General features: G+C 42.5%; 3 protein-coding genes across 6 annotated transcripts in view; 1 reads left to right on the top strand and 2 right to left on the bottom strand.

Moving 5' to 3' along the window:
* Positions 1-23,751, top strand: part of Sema2b (Semaphorin 2b) — a 49,881-nt gene that overhangs the window by 24,034 nt on the left and 2,096 nt on the right. For 2 of the 4 annotated variants that reach the window (XR_002319500.2, XM_086828985.1), the window contains exons 3-14: positions 14,111-14,198; positions 15,402-15,453; positions 16,412-16,480; positions 16,752-16,859; positions 17,316-17,453; positions 17,945-18,077; positions 18,174-18,530; positions 20,049-20,277; positions 20,939-21,442; positions 21,973-22,125; positions 23,176-23,284; positions 23,477-23,573. Coding sequence is in view for 2 of the 4 variants with exons in the window: in XM_086828985.1 (XP_086685111.1) it covers positions 14,111-14,198; positions 15,402-15,453; positions 16,412-16,480; positions 16,752-16,859; positions 17,316-17,453; positions 17,945-18,077; positions 18,174-18,530; positions 20,049-20,277; positions 20,939-21,442; positions 21,973-22,125; positions 23,176-23,284; positions 23,477-23,566 (2,030 nt within the window). In the remaining 2 variants the exon portion in view is untranslated. Of the gene's footprint in view, positions 1-14,110; positions 14,199-15,401; positions 15,454-16,411; positions 16,481-16,748; positions 16,860-17,315; positions 17,454-17,944; positions 18,078-18,173; positions 18,531-20,048; positions 20,278-20,938; positions 21,443-21,972; positions 22,126-23,175; positions 23,285-23,476; positions 23,574-23,751 lie in introns of all 4 variants that reach the window. The other 2 variants (XR_002319499.2, XM_020949223.2) reach the window with 1 other exon arrangement.
* On the bottom strand, positions 8,493-10,861 carry Menl-2 (Malic enzyme like-2). The gene is made up of 4 exons (XM_020949268.2): positions 10,697-10,861; positions 9,355-10,551; positions 8,992-9,286; positions 8,493-8,929 (listed from the first exon to the last, which is right to left on the bottom strand). Exons 1-4 carry the CDS (start codon positions 10,859-10,861, stop codon positions 8,778-8,780), a joined length of 1,809 nt encoding a protein of 602 aa, XP_020804927.2. The 3' UTR covers positions 8,493-8,777.
* Menl-1 (Malic enzyme like-1) lies at positions 10,996-13,161 on the bottom strand. Its single transcript, XM_020949240.2, has 4 exons — positions 12,885-13,161; positions 11,630-12,829; positions 11,276-11,570; positions 10,996-11,219 (listed from the first exon to the last, which is right to left on the bottom strand). The coding sequence occupies exons 1-4, from the start codon at positions 13,053-13,055 to the stop codon at positions 10,996-10,998; spliced, it is 1,890 nt and encodes a 629-aa protein (XP_020804899.2). The 5' UTR covers positions 13,056-13,161.

Genomic DNA, 23,751 nt, shown 5'->3' with positions numbered 1-23,751 from the left:
GAAGTGTAGAACGAGTAGGATATATCTAGGTTTGATTTGTGAAGGATTTAAAATAGAAAACATTAGAAAACTTTACTCTTTTCTAACATTTCCTACTATATCATTTAGTTATTACTCCATGTGCGTCATTGGAGTCATAAAAATCGAATTGCCAAGCAATTTGATTGGTATTTGTTTTGCGCAGTGCAGAAATGTGTGTCGCACGCACTTTGGCGGCGTCTGGTCGAGGTGCAAAGTTATGCGCATACGAAACGCAAAAAGGCTCAAAGGATACTGCACCCCTCTCTCTCGCTCCCATACCCAGACCAGGACATGTGCGTGCTACAAGGCGTTAGCATACTTTTCTGCCAGGTGTAGGCAGTAGCAGCAGTCTTGGTCATAAGAAAACTTATAGTTGGGGCAAAGTTAAAGTTGCCTTTTGTCACGAAATAGATACTCCTTTTGTCCGTCCTGCCCACGAAGGCGTGCCTGGGCAGAAGGAAATGCCTCAGAGCAGAGGCAAACGTGTTGAAAATTAAGAAAATAGCAGGCAGGCAGCCGAAAAAAAAAGAATGAGACCCAAAAAACCGAAAGCCACTGCCAATCAACGTCGAGGCCAGTTGCTGTTGCTTCCATTTCCATTTTTCCGGGGAAATTCTGCTGACGCAGGGAGATGGGAGAAATGTGGAGGAAAAACGAAGCTATAGCTCTGGCAATGTTGACACAAAAGGTGTATTCTCGAAATAAGCATATTATTATGTCCTTTGTGTTATGAAAGCGACAAAAACCCAAGCATAAACAGAGAATGTCCCAGATCTAATGAGTAAATGAAGAGGAAAGCAGAGGGCAGGGCAAACAAGTCAAATGATTTATGTGTAGCCAAGGCAAAGGACACGACACCCAGAGAGCCAAAGAAAGGACATAAAAACTTAAATAATACCATGGATATATGTATGTGGGAAACGCTCACCCACCTTGCGTGCCGCATGGCTTCTTGTTTGTCTTTTATGATGATTATTTTTCAACATTTTTACGATTTATATGATGGCAGTGGCAGTAGTTTCCACAGGAGGAGGTCAGAGGTGAGGTGAATGCAATTATAGTGCACGCACGGACACCGAACACAATAAAATGATCGTAAAGGGGCATCAAGCTTCTATATATTAAGCCAGCAGACCAACTGTGCCAGTTGCAGACGACAGACCATGTCTGTCTAATTAGACGAGAGCTCCTGAGGAGGACCATCACCATCGCCTTCCCCGTTTTTCATGTCTCTGTTATGTGGGTAATTAAACTTACAACTTAGTGCCATTGTATGTATATTCTCCACTTTGTATTTGAGTTGCCAGCAGCTCCTGAGGAGAGAAAGGACGAGGAGCTCACTCCTTTCCCTCCTCCTACCCAAGAAGTATCATTATGCCAAACTGGTCTCCACACACAGACACACTCTGAAGTTTCGGGTAAGGCTTCCTGGATTTATGGCCGTTACCCAATGTAGTAACAGTGTGCCACCTCAGCACCACCTGCTCCTGGAACATTATTCTTGCCGCATAATTGCAGCATTAACAGGGTTAATGGCGCCGCCGCCACTGTCTTGGCATGTTTTTACGAAAATGTTGCTTATTATGATGAGCAAATGTGTTATAAACAATAACATGAAGTGGGCCAAGAGCTACTACAACCAACAGCAGGTAGAGCAGGAAGGTGGCAGACTGCCAGCTGCAGGTGGAAAACGAGTCGGGATTTTGTTGGCAAAACTTTCAACTGCAATTGCATTCTTTCAACTAATTAGTAAAACTTTCACGTGCACCTTTTCGAAAAAGGAATATATGAAAAGTTTTATGCCGAAGAAACTATACTTATTAAGGAGTTAAATGTGAGAAATTTGGAATTCCATGAGAGAGACTTTTTCGTTGGGTTTCTTTTAATAACTATTTAGGATTGTTCTAATTTGAAAAGACTGCTTTTACGTGATTTAAAAATCAGGTTCATTAAGAAATTGTGAAATAGAAAATTGAAACACTATCATTTTAAATCTCTTAACATTAATTTACTGAAATTATATATTCTTTTAACTTTCTCAAGTGATTTCCGCTTTCCGATAAGTTGCAAGTTTATATAAATTTTTGTATAAAACGTAGCTTAGTTTCCCGTTTTCACACTTGACTCACTGACACCTCTCCATCGATATACAACCCTAAAAAAACGACCAGTTCCCTGTGTTTTTTGTTTAGTTTGCCGTTTTTTTTTCTTTTTGTGCCACATAATTAACATGCAGACAGGCACACACCCTCCCAGAACCCCACATTACACATCGCTCGCCAGGGGTTAAGGCAACAATGTTGCAGTTATTAAACCAAAATGGGAAATAGTTCAACGAGAAGGGAGCGACAGGAACAACCACCAACCACCAACGATGAGGGGAGCTTGGACCTGCAGGACGTCTCAATATGGACGGACGCATAATGGCCAATAAAATGCATGCAATTTCCTACGTTTCAGGCAAACTTTTGACGCTGCATTAACATTTAAATGAGTTTATCTGTGCGTGCGGATCGAGCAAAGAGTGCGGGAAAGTAGTACAAATATTTATGTCGAGTCCCGCAAGGGCACTAAAAAGCCATCTGGGGAGAGAGAGACAACCCCAATGATTCAGACTGATTTATGTGTTTTTGAACTTTCTTTCCTCTTGCGTAATTTAATTAATGGCCAAGGGCAAGGGGTAGTTATCCTGGCGGGTGTGAGCCGTGAGCAGTCACTTCATATACCTGGGCCTAAGATTAATTAGCACTTGCAACGCACCGTAGGCGCTGAGGGAAATCCCCGACTTGTTTAGCTGCTGAAAACAAATTGCGGCCAATTGCGCTGTGAGTGGGTGGGTGAGTAAGTGAGTGATGGGTGGGGCCGCTGGGCGGTACGCTTCAAGCATTGGGGAAATCAAGGTAAAGTGCCGCCGCTCTGGTTGCTTTCAGTTTTCTTTTTCTCCCCTCCCTCACACACAACACACACGTTGCTCTTGGTATGCAAAAAAAGAAGCGGGGAGAGAGAGCTTTTCATTCCTTTTCCAATGCCACGTGGCCGCAGGGATTCGTTTGGCGGGGAAAGCGGGGAAAGTGTTCTGGGCCACAGGAAGTCACCTTAAACTCGGTGACACACAGCCCCGGGGTATAAGCTGGAACAGAAATTTAGTGCTCTCTTAAAAATTCAAATCACCTAAAAAATATGCAAGAGATTTCAGTCCTCGCCCTACTATGTATGTGCACACTAGTGGCTTATCCACTGCACCGCCAGATACATGTAAATGTATTTAAACACTTAGAAAAATGTCCTTAAATAAAATGTATACCAGCTGCACACCTAAATAAAATCAAGGTAGATGGGCTTACAATTAAAGAATTAATGTGAAGAGGCTTGTGTTTACTGGAAAGTTCTGTAAAGTTATCAGAAGAAAGCAAATTAAGGGTTTAAATTGAAAGAATTATCTTAAGTTACACTGATTGATCAGTAAGTCTCTCGGAAAACTTAATCAATCTCACTTTTGAGATCTTTTTAAAAGAGGGAAAGCCGAGAAAGCAATGCGATCGGAAAGAACTACTGCAAGAAAATCTTAAAAAAAAAGCTGTAAACTCAATATCAAAATACAATTATATAGAAATCTCTGACCTAAATTAGTTAAATAACTTAAACTAGGTACCTTTTTTAAGAACCTCATCACTTGCAGTGTAATCAATATGTGTTTTTGTAGTATTTTCTACCCAACGATTGCATGCCACCCACTTTTGCCATCGCTTGGCTCTCACGTTTAGTTTTCATAAATTTACGCCATAAATATTTATGCTGGGGGGTGCTTTGGAATATGTAAAATTGGTAATTGGAAAATTTTTATCATACTGTTTTGGTGCACACACACACACACACACCACTCGAACCACAAACGACGGGGAGTAGCTGGAAAATTTTGTTTTAATTTCAGGTGGTGACCTCCACCCGGAAACGCGGTTAGATATCGAATTCCAATTATGCGATGTAATTAAAAACGCTTCAAAGCGCAGAGATCGCTTGATGAATTCCTGGGAAATTTTCAGGGTTTTCCCACTCTCTCTCTCTCTCGTGTGTTTTCCTCCTAAGCTTTTACCACAAGTACATGTGTCGTTACATTGAAATGGAAATGTAAAACTTGGAAATGCATTCCAAGTGAGAGAGCTGAGGGCACGGAAAATTCGGGGCAGCAGTAAGTTGAGACGCGTATTTTTCAGCATATTAAACAAGCCAAGAGGTTCAAATGTTCCTGTAGGTCCTGGATCTCCTGCTCCTGCTCTTCTTGGTCCTGCTCCTTTTGCTCCTCTTCCAGCTGCTGATTCTGTTCCTTTCAAGAGTTCGCTGGCTGGCTGTCTGGCTGTCAGACCACGTCGACTTCATCGTCTGCTTGACGTCTCATTTTTTCTCAGTTTTCGCCAGTCTTCTTCGTGTTCTTTTTGGGCTCCTTTCGTTCGAGTATATATCCTTTTGGTCCTGCACGTTTTTTCGGCTTTTCCTGCTGCTGCTGCTGCTGCTGCTACTTCCACTGTTGCTGACGCATGACGTAGGTGTCTAGACTTGCTAATGTTTCCTCTCGCCATTGCAGCATGCAGCTTCAGCTTCCGATGAAGTCGTAAAATCCATCCGCTGAATTATGCTGCCTCAATTTTTGACCAGTTCCAGGAGCAAGTCAGGGTCTCACTGGGATTTCGCTTTAAGAAAACAAAACTTGTACTTTGAGTGCTTTAAGTTGAAGTTCTTTTCTTTTTCTCTCACTCTCTCTTAGTAGTTCCTGGGACAGCCACTGACATACTTCCCTTGTAAACCAACTTGTAATATATTCCCACGCCATTTCGTGTCAAGTGTATATGTGTGCAACACACAGGGATACAGGGACACAGGGATACAGGGACACAGGGTTACAGGAAGAGAAAGGCATCGTATGTGTGTCGCAACCACATTTTTACTGTGAGCAGAGAATTGCACGTTTGTGTTCCTAGATTACAGCATTGTCTAGCTTTTCCCGACCTCACGGGACTGGGGGACTCAAGTGGACTCGGTGCCAGCCATGTCTATGGCTTTATTTTTACTATACATTTCTGTGTCGCCGCGTACTCCGTATTCTATCCAATTTCTTTCTTGCTTTTTTACGGCACTGCCAGGCCATCATAAACTGGCATAAAGAAGAGCAAAGCAGAGATGGGCAGGGAAAAGCGTTGCAGGGAGCCTGGGAAATGTGGGCAGTGTGAGACAGGCGGAATGAAACCAAAAGCGCAGCGCAGTAAAATGAAGTCTAAACTAAATCCCACATAAGGTACGAACGTGCTCAACACAAATGCCAGGTGCTTACACATCCACAACACACACACACTCATACACACATTGCTACGGCCTGTTTGCCGTTTACCTTATTGGATTTTTACTGTGCACGCGGAAAAAAATAAGCCCAATATAATATCAAATTCATATAGCCAAAGTTGTTGCATTTTAAATGGAACTGTGTCTGTTTGTCTGAAGTTAACAAGACAGCAAATACACTGAGCTTTTAATTTGTAGCGTATCTTTAAGAACTTGTAAGGGATTTTGGAACAGAAAGTACATGAAAAGGGTTCCCAAGTAGCTTAACTTTTTGGGGACTGTAAACAATTGATTTTACTACTTTATATCTGTGAGAATTATGTTTAAATAAGAATAAGGTTTCGTTTTTCCTTAGCTTTAACTGAAAATATCTATAGAAAACCAAGTAATTTTCTCTCTCTGCAAACTCTTATTTGTACTTGGCCCATGAGCAAGCCTCCCTCCTGAGCAAACTTGCCCCAAAGCCAGGCCAAATTTAAGCTTGGCCAACATCCGCCGCAGTTCACTTTGCATACATATGTCTCGTCTGCAGCGGCAACTCGTTTCCTTTCCGAACTCCTCCAACATTTGCCATCCTTTTGGCGTCCTTTTTGCCAGGCGCATTCGACTGGAAGCTGTTAAATATCGAACACATATTTATATGTAAAGGACATGCAGGTGGCCCAGGACATTGGCAAATGGCTTCGAGATTTGTGCGACAGTTACGGCTGCAGGGAGTGAGATAAGCTTGATGCATTGGCCCCAAAAACCTGGCCTTATACGTTCCGCAATCCGGAAAACTAGCTAATGCACAGGGAGAAAAATAATGTGACTTTTGAATGAACTCGGGCGAGGCAAGAGCTTGAAAGTCAATAAACAAATCTCTTTCTCATTTCGAGTTTTGTGAAGTTAAGGAATGTTTCTCATTTCATTTGTCTTAATAAAAAACTGACATTGCAGATTCAGTTTTCTTTGGCTGTGTTGAAAAGCCAATCATTGTTAAATTAACGCCATAAAAAATTACGCACTCCCTGCCACTCGGCTTCAATCTACGGTGAAGTGAAGTGGAGTCAAGCAACCGCAACGCAACTGAGACAGAATCAAATAAAAATTAAGTGCTGACTCAGTTCGTCTGGAGAAAAAAAAAAGCAAGTGGAAGAAAAACCAAAGAAAAGCCCCAGCGGAAGGAGGGAAAAACACAGTGTGCGGCATGCAAAGTGGAGATAAGGAAAAATGCTTCACAATAACAACAACAGTGGGTAGATGGGGCGTGGCAAGGCATTTACATGGCCGCAAAGCACAACAATGGCAGCAGACGCAGGAAAACAAAACTGTTGACTATGGGTGGAAAAAAGGCGCCATTCTTACATGTACATATATAGAGGAGAGTGTGAAACAAAAGTCGGACCAAAAACTGTGACCATATGCGAAGGTAAAGTCAGGTGTTTCCCAGCAGATAGGACTTCGAGGGGAGGCAAGGATATATAGCACATACACAGAGAGAGAGAGAGAGAGAGAGCAAGATCCTTGGCCTGGCTAAGACAAATGATGCAAAATACATTTGGAGAAAAAAAAAACGAAGGCAAATTTTTCATTTACCTGCTGCCAGCCTCAGAGTTTTCCTCCTGCTCCCTCCATTTTCCCGCCATCCACAGCTGCCGTTGCCATTGGAAGTTAAGTATACGTAACGTAAACGCAAATTTAATGCTTGAAAAATTCGCTTAAATGGATTTAAGTGCCGCTTTCTTTTTGGCTTGCTTTCTGCCTTATTTTTTCGTTGGCCCAGCTTGTCTGCCTGCCTGCCTGTTTTATCTTGGCCAGCAGATAAATGAAAATCTTCAAAAAGATGAAGTAGCGGTCGAGGAACAGCAACAGAGGCCAGGCCCGAGAGTAGACTTTTGTGTTTATTGGGGCTACTTATCGACTGAGCACAGTCAAGTGAGCTTTTGGCCCCCCAACTTTGACCCCATTTGAGGCTTAGTCTTTGGCCACATTGATAACACTGGGGATTTGAGGGGGCAAAGCCAATGCAAAATATTCGCCAAGTAAACGAAATTAACAATTAGGATTCTGGGGAAAAAAACGAACAGCAAATTTAATTTCAATTATAAATCAAGGTATTACCTAACAACTATTTGTTTACTACCTTTTAAAACCTAATTATTTGCAAACAAAATAATTCAATGTTTGCTCCCAGAGTCATCCATCTTTTCTGCAACTTTTATGCCCGACTAAACCCTGTATATAAACGTAAAATAAAAGAACAACTCAAGTTCTCCCCTGGAAAGGACTGACTTTGTTTAGCTGCCTTTTATCTGGTTTATCTGGCCTATAATTTATATGCTGACGCATCATATAATCTTTATCCCAGGAACAGACAAAACGAGACTAAGGAGAAAAAAACGAAAAAGAAACCCTTAACCTTTGCCGCTGGCATTTAAATTTAGAGCCCTATCGTGGGGCGTAAATCGATGCGGAAACTGCCCCCCAACCTTATGCCAAGAGGGAAATTTACGATTTACGGGCACAGCTTGCCACGTTCAACAAGCCGCATACATTTTTATGGCCAATTAAATTCCATAAGCCAGGCTAACCGTAGCGAAAGCAAACGGCCGCGGCGCCTAAGGATATTTTAGTTGCTTCTGCCACTTTAAGATCCTTTCCCTATTTCGGGGAAATCGATGCGATTGAAGAACCGATTGTGGTCACCAATGAATTTTTGTGTGACAGTGCCTGTGTTAAGTGTGAAGTAATGAATATTAAAATGAAATTTCCAGGAGGGGGGGACAAGGACGAGCGCAGCGTCAGAAGCCACGCAGCCATCGACAGAGAGCAAATATTTTGACAGCTGTCAGTCGAGGGAAATGATTTCGCATTTCTGTTGCTTCCATTTTTTGCCGGGCTTCCTTTGGCGGCAAGGCAAGGCAAGTTTCCCGGGGAAAGCTCCACACTCCACTCTCGTAGGGAAAAGTCGAGGAGCTGTGGCACATGCCAATGCCAAACTGATAGACAGGCAGACAACGTGCGACTGCCGCCTGACTGCTCTTTTAACACCAATTGCTTTTTAATGTATGCACGTCCTCGTCTCTCTTCTCTCCGTTAAAAAAAATGTTTTAAAAAAAAAGGAAAATCGAGAGGAAAGAAGGCAAAGAAATTGATTGACATTTTTGGTGAGCAGACATTTCGTCCTATTTTATATGCAAATCAGCAAGATACACACATACGGACACAGGACACACAATGTCCTGGCACACGAGCATGTCAACTGGCTTTGCGTTGACAGGACAATAATAACGTTAAAATGTCGGGCATTTATCGTCCCGTCGTGTTGCTCCTGTGGCATGGTTTTCTTATTGTTGCTCTGTGTGTGTATATGCTGTATTTGCAACTAATTACACAAGGTCCTTTCAGTTAGAAAAGCAGGTCAGGAGTCTCGGTCAAGTTTAGCATTCTTCGTTTTCAGTCTTTGGCTTCGGTTGTATTGACTCTGGAAAGTAATAAGTACTAATCAGCGAGCTTCGGTATTCCATTTTGTACAGCTTATTCTGTATAAACTCATAAATATCATCTGGCTTGGGGTAAATGTTCGAAAGATCTGCAAGAATAGTAAAGAAGAAGAGTTACCAGAGAGGAGCGAAGCTATCAATATGTCTTTACCATTATCAAATATAAATTTTGCAACCTTTTCACCCACTTTAATGGCCACCGCACTGGCATCCTTGATGGCTGGATAGAGTGCTCCAGCATCCAGTCGCTCCTGGGATGTGGCATCGGCCAAAGTGCGTGCCACCACAGGGTATAGGGAATCGGGCAAATGTCGGGCTAATGAAGTAATTGCACCCAATGCAATGCCTGGATATGTTAGACAATTGTTGGCCTGTGAGGGCTCATAACGTTTTCCATTTATCACCACCGGCGGAAAGGGGGAACCAGAACAGAACAAAACACGACCCTGCAAAGTAGGCACAATAATAGATCATTTATAGGTAATAGGTAAATAGGAAACATATCAAAACGTACCTCTGTATGGTAATAGGCCTGCTCTGCGGTGCACTCCGAGTTGGCAGTTGGATTCGAAAGAGCGAACACCGCCGGCAGTTCGTGATTCTTGGCCATCGCCTTGAGGACTTCCTCGGTGAAAATGCCACCATTACCTGTCGCTCCCATTAGTATCGATGGCTTCACTTTCTCGATTGTGGTCAGTAGATCACTGATGGCCTCCATGGGTTTGAGGAAACGTTTGGTCTGCTCGGATGCATCGGTTCTATCGCAGGTTAACAACCCATTTTGATCCTGCATATATATATTCTTTAACACCTCATCGGCCGGGACACCCCGCTGCTCTAACTCAATCACAATCATATTGGCAATGCCCATGGCGGCGCTACCAGCGCCTGCAAAGAGAAATTTGGTATCCTCAAGTTTTCGGCCAGTGATCCGTTCCACGTTGAGGAATCCCGCCAATCCGGTGGAGCCCGTTCCCTGGATATCATCGTTGAAGTAACAATAGTCGTTCTGATACATTTTCAAGAACTTCAGGGCATCGGGCGAGGAAAAGTCCTCGAAATGGAAGAAGACATCGTGGCCATAGCACTGCACCGCCGCTTCCATAAACTCCTGGACCAGTTCATCGTACTCGGGACCACGTACCCGGGGAATGCGGGATCCTACATAGAGGGGATCCTGGAGCAGGGCCTGGTTATCCGTACCCACGTCGAGGCAAACGGGCATCAGCAGGGAGGGCGGCACACCGGCCAAGGCTGTATAGAGAACCATTTTTCCAACACTTATACCCATGGCATTGGCACCCATATCCCCCAGTCCCAGGACTCTTCCGCCATCCGTAACACAAATCGCTTGCACATTCCGTTCCGTCCAGTTGTGAAACAATTCCACGATATGTCCCTTGTCGAAAATACTAACATACAGACTGGAGGCGAACTGGAAATTCAATCCATATGTGTTTACCACATCGCCCATTGTCGGTGTATAGACAATGGGCAGCACCTGCTCAATGTTATCCCGGATAAATCGATAGTAAAGACGCCGATGGCGATTATGCAGCGAACTCAGATACGTATGCCGATTGAGATTTGCTGGTCGTGCATCAAAGTTCGCCTTGATGGCCAACATCTGATCCTCCATGGTGCGCACCGTGCAGGGTAAGAGGCCATGGAGTCCTAGGCGCTGTCGCTCCTCCATGGTGAAAGCAAGGCCCTGGAAATGGGGAATTCAAAAAGCTATAGTACAAGATTAAGACGAAAATAATTACTAACTAAGCATGCAATGCATTAGTTTTAGAAATAATTAGCATTATATAAGGATTTTACTTTTGGAGAATAGTTTAGAAGGGTTTCGTCACCTTATTTCGTCTGCCATCTGTAATAATCCTCCAGTTGGGTCGCGTTATATGATCCATGTCATCATTATAGGTGATTCCCCGGCGAACAATTACCAGCGGTCGGAAGGAATGATGCCAAAGAGTCCTTAGCAGAGGACCCAGACATGTCATGTCCTTTATGACCATTGTGAGTGAGGCAACCTAAACAATTTTCCTAAATTTTGAATTTCAATTATTTTTGGTTGTTTTTTTTTAGTAAGAAAATAATATGTACATACGAACTGTAGAAAAAACGGAACAACAAATGGAAGTGAAGTGGCCTACTTTTTCTTCTCTGGAGGCTTCTTCTCTGGAGATTTCTTCTCTAGAGGTTTCTTCTCTAGAGGTTTCTTCTCTGGAGGCTTTTGATCATCAGGACAGGGATTTGGCTTAACATTTGGATATTTCCATGTCTCGGCCAGAGAGCTGCCATGTTCCAGTTCGTACGTGTTCTTGAGCAACAATTCACAGAGATCATCGGGCGGTGGACATCTTGTCGAAAGACCTAAAACCATAAAACATATACATAAGATCTTCTCTGAAGTTGTAACTTTGTCTTACCATTATCAAATATATACTTGGCCACTTCATAGCCTATTTTAAAGGCCACATCCTTGGCCTTCTCCACCAAGGGATAGATATTTCCACTTTCCAGCTCCTCGTCGGAGGGGAACTTGGATAGCTCGTGGGCAGCAAGCAGGAAAATCTCATCGGGAATCGTTTGGGGCAAGCCAGTGAGGACTCCCAAGACCACACCGGGAAAAGCGAGACAATTGTTGGCCTGTCCGGGTGTCAGGCGTTTGCCATTGAACTCCACTGGCGGAAAGGGGGAACCCGCCGAGAAGATGGCGCGACCCTTAAAGATATTAAGATAGATGTTTATACATCAATTTTAAAAGAAAATGTTAAACTTACATCTGAGAATTTGTAAGCCTGTTCGGCTGTGCACTCTGACTTGTTGGTGGGATTGGAAAATGCAAAGATGCCCGGTCGATCGTGAGCTGCGGCCATCGTGCGAATGATTTTCTCATTGAAAATTCCCGCCGCTGCTGTGGCACCCAATATAATCGAAGGCTTGATCTTGTCCACCAGTTCCTCCAGCGACTTTATCGGCTCCATGTCCTTGGCAAATGCCTGAAGATCAGCCGACAGGTTCTTTTTCTCCTTGGTAATTAGGCCATCTTGGTCGGTGATGTATATATTCTTCGCAGTGTCCTTTTCGCTGAGTCCACGGGACATCAGCTCCTTCTGGAGCAGTCCGCAAATACCCATGGCAGCGCTGCCAGCTCCCACGAAGAGGATGACATGGTCCTGCAGCGGCACCTTGGTCATCCGTTGGATGCCCAGCAAACCGGCCACACCCACAGCCGCCGTACCTTGAATATCATCGTTGAATTTGCAATAACAATTCTGATATTTTTTCAAAAACTTGAAGGCATTCGGTGTGGCAAAGTCCTCAAAGTGAATGAGAGTTTGACTCCCAAAGGTCTCCACCACGGACTGCATGAACTCATCGATGAAGGCATCATACTCCACACCCTTTAGCCGCTTTTCACGCAGACCAATATACAGGGGATCCTGGTGGAGCACAGGATTCTCGGTGCCCACATCCAAACAAATGGGTAGGAGTTTACATGGCGGAATGCCAGCCAAGGATGTGTAAAGATCCATTTTTCCAATTGATATGCCCATTCCATTAGCACCGAGATCGCCCAGACCCAAGATACGTTCACCATCGGTCACACAGATTGCAGATATTTCCCTACATTTCGGCCAATTGGAGAGCACCTGCGACATATGTCCACGATCGTGTTTGGTTATATAAAGCCCAGTTATTTCCCGATACAGCATGCCGTAGATAGTGCAGGCCACGCCCACCGTTGGTGTATAGATAATGGGCAGGACCAAAGCTATGTGATCGGAAACAAATTGGAAATACATTCGCTCGTTGCTCTGTCGCATTGTCCTCAAATATCGATATTTTTCCACATTTGTCTCAAACGAATGAAAGTTGGTCTCAATGGCGTACATTTGATCCCGACAGGTGCGAACGGAGGCGGGGAGGAGACCATGAATATTTAACCTCTGGCGTTCCTCTAAAGTAAAGGCCAGAGCCTTTAAGGGATAGGATTAAGATTCCCTTCAAGGAAGTCTCTGAAACGCATCCTACCTTATTGTACTTGGCCGAGAAAACAATATTCAATGGCAATCGAATTGTGTCATGTGTAGAACCTTCACGTTTTTGATATTGCTCCAGATTGGGTTGATGTGTCCTTTGTGGTGTCTGGGCCATGGTTGTCAGACGGTTAAGTCCCCAGTTAAAGGTCCTAAAGAAACTCATCCTGCTAGTGTAAGAGTACACGAAGAATAATCCGAATTTGGCTCATTTGCAGTACCTAAATATTTCTGTGAGACCAATTGTCTGTATGTTAAAATTATAAAGAAAACTTAAACAGAAATGATTTACCTTTCAAAGCCTCTTTTGGCCAAATAAATCTTGAGCTTCTTAAGTAAATTTTAAAGGATAGCAATTACCAGAAAATAAAACTAATAAAATAAAAAGAAATACAAAACTTCTGCAATATTTCGGGCTAATTTGCATGAGGTCAGAGACACACTTCCTGTATCCTATCACTCATTATGCATTATTATGGAAATCTCTACTACTGTGTAACTGCTATTGTTGTTTCTGCTGTTTTGGCCCGGCCATTAGGGGTTGTCAGTGTCAAATGCCCAATGGCCGGGTACAAAAGGAGCTGGCCAAGTCAACACAAATGACTCTTAGCGCGGCCATCAAAGGATTTGCTCAGGCTTTGCCACAAAAAATAAAAACTGTCCTTTGTGTCCTCTCTCTCTGTGTGTGTTGTTTGTGTTTTGCTCCTGCTGATGTTGTTGTTTTTGTTGTCCTTACTAATTGTGCCAAATTAGTTGACAACTTAATGTCGTAAAAATTTCAGCTAAATGCCTCAATCTTTTGTTAATGACATTGACAGCGGTGCAACTTTTTGCGGCTTGACTTTGGGGTTCCAGGAACCGAGGCCTTGGGCTTTGGGGGCACGTGACATTGCTGGCAGGAGTACGTGACACTGTCAGTGTCAAATGTGCAAGGACATGGCCATGGAGCCGGTCGGTTTGGTCCTTCTGCCTATATTGTATTTACTTTCTGGCCCCTTGGATTCTGTCCCCCATAAATTAACTTTCTCTTTGTCTTTGTTGTTGTTCTTGTTACTCTGAAATTATAATAGTTTAATTAGTTCATTTTGTGTTTTTTTTTTGTTGTTGCTGACTAACTGCTGCTGACAGTTTCATTAGACTTTAATTAACTGCCAGAGCCTTTGCCTAATCAATGTACACACGGCGTATACTCAATCTCGTCTCTGTTTCGTCTACTTGCAGATCATGTCAAGGACTTTAGCTGTGGCCCGCTGCATTACAAAACTTTCTACATGGATGAGCGCAATAATGCGCTCTATGTGGGTGCAATGTAAGTATAAGTAATTAGATTTGGAAAATAAAAAAATAGCAAATTATCATATGGGGATGTCCTTTCCCACACTAATATTTCACTATCAAACAAAGCTTTGAATTATTGATACACTTATTAAACTACTTCAATATACATTTATTAAAGGTCAACTGCAGACCCTTTTAATGTAGAAAAATTCCTATAATTTTCGGTCAACTTCCTTTTCCGGCTGCCGGCAATTAGAAAGTTCCGGTTTTTCGGGGGAAACAGGAAGGGGTTGTGGCCCTACTTGGCAAACCCGAACGCATTTGGGACTGCATATTTCATTTTTCCATGGCTCCTGGCCACACTGTCGGCATACATAATTATGAATTAATGCCACCACCGGCAGAGTCTGCCCCTCTGCCTCTGCCCCGGCGTCTGCTCATTTGTCTGTGGCAAGTTCAACACGGCCACATTTTCACAGTTTGCGGTTTTTAGGAAGGCATAAAGGAAGACGAGCCCAGGGAAACTCTGATGAGGAGATGGTCGCCTAAGAGCGGGCAAACAAAGTAACCAAAATTACCACTTGACTCGTGGAGGAGACCCACGGAACCCGGCGGATCCACCACAGCCACAGCTGGCGGCTCTCGTCAGCGATTGCCGTTGGGAGCTGCTCCTGGAGAGGAGCGGAAATGAAGATTAATGGTCTCCGGGTTGACGGGGGAGAGAAAGAGCCCCCCGAAAAAGAAAACTCGGCAGTGTCAGGAACTACATAAAACACACTGCTACTACCACTACCCCCGTTTGCATTTTCCTTTTTGTTTTTCCGCGCGGCGCCGCAAAAGTTTCGAGTGGTCGGATGGCTACGCTTAAAGCCGGGCCCGGCAATATTGCCACATTCGACATATCAATCAATCAGGGCACACTGACTGCAATAAGTACGCTGGCAGGCCTGACAGTTTTCGCACAGCAGGTGTGTGTGTGTGTGTGTGTGCGACAACAATTTTTCAACCCGAAAACATATAAAAAAAGAAAAGAAGGGAAAATGCAGAAGGGGAAAATGTCAATGAGCTTGAGCTTACGGAGGCCAGACAGCTGGCAACTGGTGCCGGCATTAACTTATCGCATGAGGTGGCACGAGTTTGGGATTAACTCGAGTGTCGGAGGGCCTGACAAAGTTTTCCTCTTTACCATGCTAATTCATTTCTTTGTCTTCTTGGCTTTTCTTTTTCCATCCAGGGATCGCATCTTTCGTCTCAATCTGCGCAACATCAGTCAATCGATTTGTGAGGTAAGATATGGTTTAAGAATAAATGGTATTATCTTTACAGAATCAACTAAATAATAAATGCAGTCTCTTGACCTAAATCGGATGTCCTTTTGGATTCAATTCCATTTCCCTTGAATATTATTCATGCTAAATTCAATATATATATAAATGTAGTGGAAAAACCTTTAAGCCTCCGCTGCATTTGTGAGTGACCAACTTGTCACTGACAGCCAAGCAATTGCACTTTAATGATTCCATCTTCAACTATCAATATCCGCCCCTGTCCGTTTAACCGTTTTCCGCCACTATCCTTTTTATTTTTTTGTGTCATCCTTGCGTCCTTGCAAGGCGGCAGCCCAGTGCACTATCGCCACCTCCTGAGACGTAGCAAATGCTTTTAACAGCAATTATTTGTGCTGAGTTCTGGGTGGGCGGCTTGCGGAGGGGCCATGGCCAAAAGGAATTCCATTTGAAGCCAGCAGCACTTAGACTTGCCCGGTGCCTTTGGAGCGGCAAAAAGGACTGACACTTTGGGCAAGTGGAAATAAAAGTGGAAAGTGCATCCTCGCAAGCCACCGGATATTGTGTCTATATGTCAGGCATAAAAATTGTCAGTCGATGGCTTTTTCGCCCCCGTCTCCCCCCCACTCATTGATTTGTGGCTTTCACTTAGGCAAAAGTATTTGCAGAAAGACAAACTCCAAAAAGTAGATTCATTGTCGATTCAAGTGCCGCTTAAAAAACAACAGAGAGAGCTAGAGACAAAGTAAACGAATCGAATTAAATAAACAAATGTCCAACGTGAGTCACATAATAAAAGAAAAAAAAAGTAAAATACTGCGAGGACATGCGAGTCTACCAAAAATGCTTTTTTTGGCGCGTGCCTTCGGTTGAACATTCGCAGCATCGAATTCCAGCACGGTTTCAATAAACTTGGCCAACATAAATTTCAACTTGATGCCATTTTTCATTCTTCCAGCGCGATGTCCTCATATTGGAGCCCACCGGCTCGGATATTCTCAACTGTGTGTCCAAGGGCAAGCGGGAGGTGAGTCGATAAATAATTGTTATTAACCATTGTATCCAAATCCAAAGCATGTGCAAAATTTTGTCTATCAATGAACCGAAACTCATGCCACGGCCTCGCCCTTTTCCATTTCCAATTTGCATTTTCGAAACCACACACACACATGAAAACAAACCCACTCTTTGATTTCATTAAACCTATGATTTTCTAACATTTACTACAATTACACAAAAACCAAAAAACAAAAATCAAATTCAATGGAAACCTGCATGTTGGGGCACTTGACAAGAAGGTGGAGTGCCGCAATCACATAAGAGTTATTCAACCGATGAATTTCAATGGACAGAAGCTGTATGTTTGCGGGACCAATGCCCACAATCCAAAGGATTATGTAATAAATGTAAGTGGAATGGAAAAACTTAATTAAAGAAAGGGTTATATGTATATCCCCCATATAGTTTATTGAGTATTTCCAAACATTAAAATTTATATTTTTCATTTGGTTTTAGAACAAATAACTTTAGTTTAAGAATCGTTCTTTAAACAACTTGACTGACTTTTCATTTAAGCTTAAAATGAATATGTAAGCCTTCGTATAAATATAAAATTGTATTTTACCCAAAAATTGAAAAGGCAAAATAAGGGATTTTTCCGAGGAACCTCATCAATGTGCCTAATTGTGAATGTCAGTCAAGTTTTGAAGTTCATTTCAGCCAGCGGGTGGCCGAAAATTAAAGTCAACTAATGCGCTTTTCTCCCGTTTCTCCCCCTTTTTCCACCCAACATTCAAACATCCAAAACATTCAAACCAACCCAATATACTACACCCGGAATCCCACCCATTTTCAACCCTTAGGCAAACTTAACACATTTACCCAGATCCCAGTACGTGCCCGGCATCGGCCTGGGCATTGGCAAGTGTCCCTACGATCCCGCTGACAACTCAACCGCCGTCTATGTGGAGAACGGAAATCCCTTCGGTTTGCCCGCCCTGGTAAGTTCAGACCCGAAAGCGGAAGTGGAATAAAAGTAAGGATAAAGGAAGGAAGGCGCACAAATAAAAAGGAAAAATGTCAATTGTAATAAAATTACAAAAGTAAAGGCCCCCACTGATGATGGGAGGAGGGAAAAGTTGGCAAAAGTTGTGTTGCTTTGGGGATGCCGAGGCAGGAAAAATTTTAAAGACAGAGAAAGACGGTAGCAAAAAAGGCAGCAATAAAGCAGCTGAAATTAAATTAGAGCAGGGCACACACACATACATATGTATATATATATAGACATGGAAGGAGGTACAGAGAGGGAGGCACGTGCGTACACTTTGTGCGTAATTGTGTGCGTGCGTGCCTTGGCTTACTGGGCGTATGCGTGATGTTCGGGGCCTTATCATCAGTCGCCGCTTGCTAACCACGATTGTGTCTCTCGTTCTTGTTTCCGGCTTTCCCGACTCTCCCGCTTTCCCTGGCTTTCTCCTAACACAATCTGCAGTACGCCGGCACGAATGCAGAGTTCACCAAAGCGGATTCCGTCATATTTCGCTCGGACCTTTACAATCTGACAAATGGACGCAAGGAGGCCAACTTCAAGAGAACCGTCAAATATGACTCCAAGCTGCTTGACAGTAAGTTAAACTCATACGAAATAATTTAAGAGAGATATCTATAATCAAAGTTTATGACTTAAAAATTAATGGAACCTTCTTCTCTAATCCTTTCAGAACCCAACTTTGTTGGCTCCTTTGAGATTGGAGAGTTTGTTTACTTCTTTTTCCGAGAACATGCAGTGGAGTATATTAACTGTGGCAAGGCGGTGTATTCCCGTGTGGCAAGGGTTTGTAAAAACGATCGTGGTGGCAAATATATGATCAGCCAGAATTGGGCCACTTACCTGAAGGCTCGCATGAACTGCAGCATATCCAGCGAGTTTCCCTTCTACTTCAATGAGATACAATCGGTGTACAAGATGCCCTCGGATGATACCAAATTCTATGCTACATTTACAACGAATACAAATGGTCTGATTGGATCGGCAGTATGTAGCTACGATATAGGGGATATTAATGCAGCCTTTGATGGTAAGTTTTTGTTTTAAAGAATATTGTATTAAAATAAGAAAACAAAAGTAAGAGATACCAATAATCCACACGGTAGTTTAATACTTGATTCGAAAAAGATTTAAACACTAAAGAAAGGAATTATTTAGATTCTTATAATAATAATTATTGTCCTTATAATATTTCATATTCCAAGATCTAGTTTAGTAACATGACCCTTTTTCCTTCGAGTGTGGTTACTGTGTGTATGTGGGCTTGTGTGATTTATTGCACTGTCCATAATTCTTGAGGGGGGATTCCCATTTCGCCTGTGACTGCGGATGAAATTACGCGCACAGGTGGAGACCTTGTCCCTGGAATTTGAGCGTTAAATGGTGCGCATTGAATTGATGGTGGCACCACCCACAGGACCTTTTTGCCACAGCTACTGTGGCACACATACACACTGCTCCTCCTTCTTTTATTGAAACAGTCTCACATTCGCCACGAATTTCTTGCTTTAACTTCGTGGAACTCGCTGCTTTCGGTTCAAGTAATGAGTACCATGGCCAACATTTTTTTTTTGTTTAACCCAACTTGGCCTGGAAAGTTCATTAACACCGTAAAGTTGCTCTCAATGTGTGTGTGTGTGTGTGTGTGTGTGTGTGTGGAGCGGTGCCAAGACTGACAGGCAGACAATCAGGCAGACAACACACAGACGGAGCCACAGGGCAAAGTGCTCGCAAAAAATCTGGCATACACTTAAAATTCATTACGAAAAGTTTGCGGGCATGTTGCACAGACAGCAGAGAGTGTGATAAAAAAAATGAAATAAAAATAAAAATAAAAATAAATGTGGAAAGCCACAGCAATTAATTATGGCAACAAACGATTATGCAGCCGCACTCCAAAAGGCCAGGCTATGATTCTTAAATTGTATTTTATCCTTGACAGGTCATGCCTCTGTATGGGAATGGCCAGGACTCTGAATATGATATACAGATGCCTTGGCACTATTAAAAATTAATTAAGTTTGTGCTTAAAGAACATTTTAAAAGTTAAATGAATATGCATCATTGCATTCAAAACTTTAATTTAAATAAGAACAAGAAAGGGATCCAGCTTTGGTAAGAAATAGATTATACATATATCCTTGCAGTTTTCGAGCGCTACTGACTAAATTATAATACCCTGCAGGAATCTAATAATACATAGGGCTTTTTTTAAGGTAGCTAGTAAAAAACTAGTAAATAATCTAATAATTTAAAGGACTATTTTAAGGATAACTAGTAAAAACCTTACAAAATATATGTATACTGCTAGTAATAATAAATAAACCTTTGCTATTCATGAAATGTTAATGCAGAAACCACTTGGCATATGCATGAAAGCCGTGGCAATGATTCTTAAATTGTATATTTTATTATTTACCAAATGCGAGTGCCACAAATCAGCACTCGCACGCCGCACTGACACACATAAATTAAGTGCAGTACTACTGCCCGGCACTTAACTCCGCACTGACACCTCCATCTCTCTCCCCTCTTTCCCCATTTCCAGGCAAATTCAAGGAGCAGGCCACCTCAAATAGCGCCTGGCTGCCCGTGCTGAACTCCAAAGTGCCGGAGCCACGTCCGGGAACTTGCCACAACGACACCGCCACGCTGCCGGACTCCGTGTTGAATTTCATCCGCAAACATCCGCTAATGGACAAGGCGGTCGATCATGAATTTGGCAATCCGGTCTTCTTCAAGCGGGACGTCATCCTCACCAAGCTGGTGGTGGACAAGTAAGTGAGAGCCGTATTCATTAGCGCTGCCAGCCAGCCAGCCATTCTGGCACAGAGCCAGTCGCATGGGAGTATCCTTGTTGACATTTGTCGGGTTTACACGAGTATATATGGGGTTACACATGCAGAAAATAGAGATATTCAAGCATTCAAGCTCATGTTTTTATATTTTGATTGATTTCAAAAGCGATTTATGCCATAAACCATTCTTTAAGGCCTGATATCTTGGCTTTATCATGTTCTTATCATCTTAAATGCTTTCTAAATACCCTTAAACGAGTATATATGGGGTCACAGGTACAGAAAATAGAGATATTATTAAGGAAAAGAATCATTCAAGCTTATGTTTTTATAGTTTGATTGATTTTGAAAGCATATTATGCTGTAAACCATTCTTCAAGGCTTGATATTCTGGCTTTACTAGATTCTTATCCTCTTAAATGCTTTCTAAATACCCTTAAACATAATTATCTCTATTATTGTTTTGTGTGTAATGCACAGACTCCTGGGCTGGCTCTGTCCTGACATTTTGTTCTGGCAGCGAAAAATGTCTTGTCTTGGCCGGAACTTGTGAGCAAAGTGCCGCAGGATATGTTTTCAGTTAAGCGCTTGCCACTGACGCTGCTTTTCTTGGCTTTCTTTTTTTGTTCTCCCCTCCCAGGATACGGATCGACAAGCTGAACCAGGAATTCCTCGTGTACTTTGTGGCCACAACCTCGGGCCACATTTACAAGATAGTTCAGTTTATGCACTATGGCCAGCGGCACTCAAACCTGGTGGACATCTTTGAGGCCTCGCCGCACAACGAACCAATCCGGGAGCTGACCCTTAGTCACAAGACGGGCTCCCTGTACCTGGCCACCGATCATCAGGTGAAGCAGATCGATATGGCCATGTGTGCCCGTCGCTATGACAGCTGTTTCCGTTGCGTTGCGGATCCCTACTGCGGCTGGGACAAGGAGGTGAAAGCCTGTCGGCCATACCAGCTGGGTCTGCTCCAGGACGTGGCCAATGAGACGTCGGGCATTTGCGATACGAGTGTGCTGAAGAAGAAGGTAACCTCATCCTATGGCCAGACCTTGCATCTTTCGTGCTTCGTCAAGATGCCGGAAGTGCTGAGGAAGAAGCAGACCCGCTGGTATCATCATTCCACGGAAAAAGGACGGTAAGTGCTCGCAGGATTTTCACATTAAATATATCCTTGAATAATCAGAACCATTGCTTGGCATCCTTGAAGTAAATTTAATACCGAGGAGACTATTGTCCTCTGATTATTCACGGTTAAAAACCTCACACTCTACTCATCTATCTGAATCGAAAATCTCTGGGAAAATTGAAAGCGAATAATGTTTTGGGGATGTGGGGAAAATGGGGAAAAGCGTAGAGAGCTGCTTCATCTCACTTAGCTGTGCCAATGCTGCGGTAAATTGACACTTTAAAATGTGCTCCCAGACTGCTTTTTGGCATTGCTGCCTGAAGTAATGGAAAAACTTTCAACTTTCGACGCGACTGACGGTGCGACCCAATAATAGTCGCAGCATTCGCCAGTCAGAGTTTGATATTGATTTTTATTGTGCGTTTCCAATGCGAATGCGAATAGAAAATGGAAAATCCCCTCTTGCGCCATATCGCAGCAGCCATCTCTATGGCCATCTCGCTATCTCTGTCTCACTGTCTCCCATCTCTGTCTGGCAGCTACGAGGTGCGCTACACGCCCACCAAATACATCGAGACGAATGAAGGCGGACTGGTGCTCCTGGCGGTGAATGAGGGCGATGGCGGACGCTATGACAGCTACTTGGATGGCACCCTGCTCTGCAGCTACGGTGTCACCGTGGATGCCCACAGGTGAGTCACACACAAATAAAGTAACAAGGACTCCACAGTGTTGCCTACTTTCAAGTCCTTTGGGAGTTAGTTTCAGCTAAAAATTGTTAATTTCTTATTATTTATTATGTGGAAATGTATATATTTTGTAAATAGTATGATATTGTTTCAATCATATTTTAAGTGTTATTTTTTTGAGTAAGTGAAAATCTAAAAATTTCATAACTAAGTTTAAAATGCATTAAATTCATTAGTTTTTATTAGCTAAATAAATCTGCAAACTCTATTTGAAATTTAAAAAAATTAAAATTTTTGTCGATTTTTGAGAATGTTTACCCCTGATAAGAAAATGAAACAATTTTGAAAAATTATTTATCTTCCGAACAATGCTATTTCGACTCGACTTTTAATGCTGATCTAGAATATTTAGGATTTATGGGGTCGAAAAAGACTCTTTCATCAAGAAGACCATTATAAGGACTTTAGATCAATATTTTTATATGGTTTATTTTTTGGGCATATCAAAGTTTTCGAAATATCATAACTTGGCCAAAAATGTATTAATTTTCAGTTTAACATTTAAAAAATTAAATTTGTATCAATTTTTAAAGGGTTAACTTTATGTTGTTTTGAAGAAATTAAAAGAATTCCCAAAATTTTTTGTTTACCGGACATGATTAAGAATATATATGATTTATAGGCTCGGAAATGACTTTTTCACTTAGTATTTTTTTTAGTATTTTATGCTCTTAAGAAGACCTGATATATTTGCATTCTTTGAGTCTATATTTATATTTTTTTTGACAAAGTAAAAATAACTAAGTAAAGTACAATAACTAAATCATATTTCCATTTCAAAAAGCTATTCTGTGTTAGTTTTTATAAGGTTCATAAGTCTGTACAAATTATAATAAGAAAGGATTATAAACTTTACAAGATTATTAGGTCTAAAAAGGACTGCCTTTAAAATAGCTAGCAAGGCAACCCTGTGGACCCATCAAATCCAAACCCCCCGCAGCCTAATTTCCGTGAAATGTCAATAACTTATTGTTCACTTTTCCCCCACTTCAGATGTTCGCCGCCATCGCAGAAGCAGGACTATCAGAAAATCTACTCGCACTGGTGCAATGAGTTCGAGAAATACAAATCGGCCATGAAGCAGTGGCAGGCCAAACAGGAGGTGTGTATCCTTGGAGTCCCTGGGAATAATACGTATAATTTTGGGTTGGGCGCCAGCTGCCGTTAATTGTTTTAATTAATTTTTCAGGCGTCAGGTGTGTGGGGGTGCTTTTTGAGTTTTAATTATTTTGTAATTTGCTAAGGCAGAGATCTAAGTGCTTTCTCTCTCTCCCTTTTCGTTTCGTTTTATTAGCAATGCGGCCTCAAGGATAAAGCAGGACCAATCAGCAGCAACGACGGCAAGCACGTGAACGATGTGTTCAGCAACGATGCCCTGGTCTGACCCAGAAGTGAGTATCCTTGAAATAACCAACACATGCTATCTCAGCCCCTGCATAATCAGTGAGTGTGCCGACAAAAAAGAAAATCATTCTGCAATCAAGAATGTGAAAGTTGAAGAGTTGAGGAGAAAGTAGTACAAAAATCTGGAAAGTAGGGCAATGCATGTATTTTATTTGTAAAGTCAAA

This window comes from Drosophila serrata, unplaced genomic scaffold, assembly GCF_035046125.1.
Source record: "Drosophila serrata isolate PLE 108 unplaced genomic scaffold, ASM3504612v1 contig_184, whole genome shotgun sequence".
NCBI lineage: Eukaryota > Metazoa > Arthropoda > Insecta > Diptera > Drosophilidae > Drosophila > Drosophila serrata.
Note: the sequence above shows the minus strand (reverse complement) of the source record. Positions and strands in the feature narration are given on the sequence as shown.

What these genes read in the sequence shown, in the direction of transcription:
- Menl-1 (XM_020949240.2), bottom strand. Translation starts at nt 13,055, where the DNA reads ATGAGTTTCTTTAGGACCTTTAACTGGGGACTTAACCGTCTGACAACC. An exon ending in AGGCTTACAAATTCTCAGAT is followed by an intron (nt 11,571 to 11,629) that starts GTAAGTTTAACA and finishes AATATCTTTAAG; the next exon opens with GGTCGCGCCATCTTCTCGGC. An exon ending in CAAGTATATATTTGATAATG is followed by an intron (nt 11,220 to 11,275) that starts GTAAGACAAAGT and finishes TTATGGTTTTAG; the next exon opens with GTCTTTCGACAAGATGTCCA.
- Menl-2 (XM_020949268.2), bottom strand. Translation starts at nt 10,861, where the DNA reads ATGGTCATAAAGGACATGACATGTCTGGGTCCTCTGCTAAGGACTCTT. An exon ending in CAGATGGCAGACGAAATAAG is followed by an intron (nt 10,552 to 10,696) that starts GTGACGAAACCC and finishes CCCCATTTCCAG; the next exon opens with GGCCTTGCTTTCACCATGGA. An exon ending in AAAATTTATATTTGATAATG is followed by an intron (nt 8,930 to 8,991) that starts GTAAAGACATAT and finishes CTATTCTTGCAG; the next exon opens with ATCTTTCGAACATTTACCCC.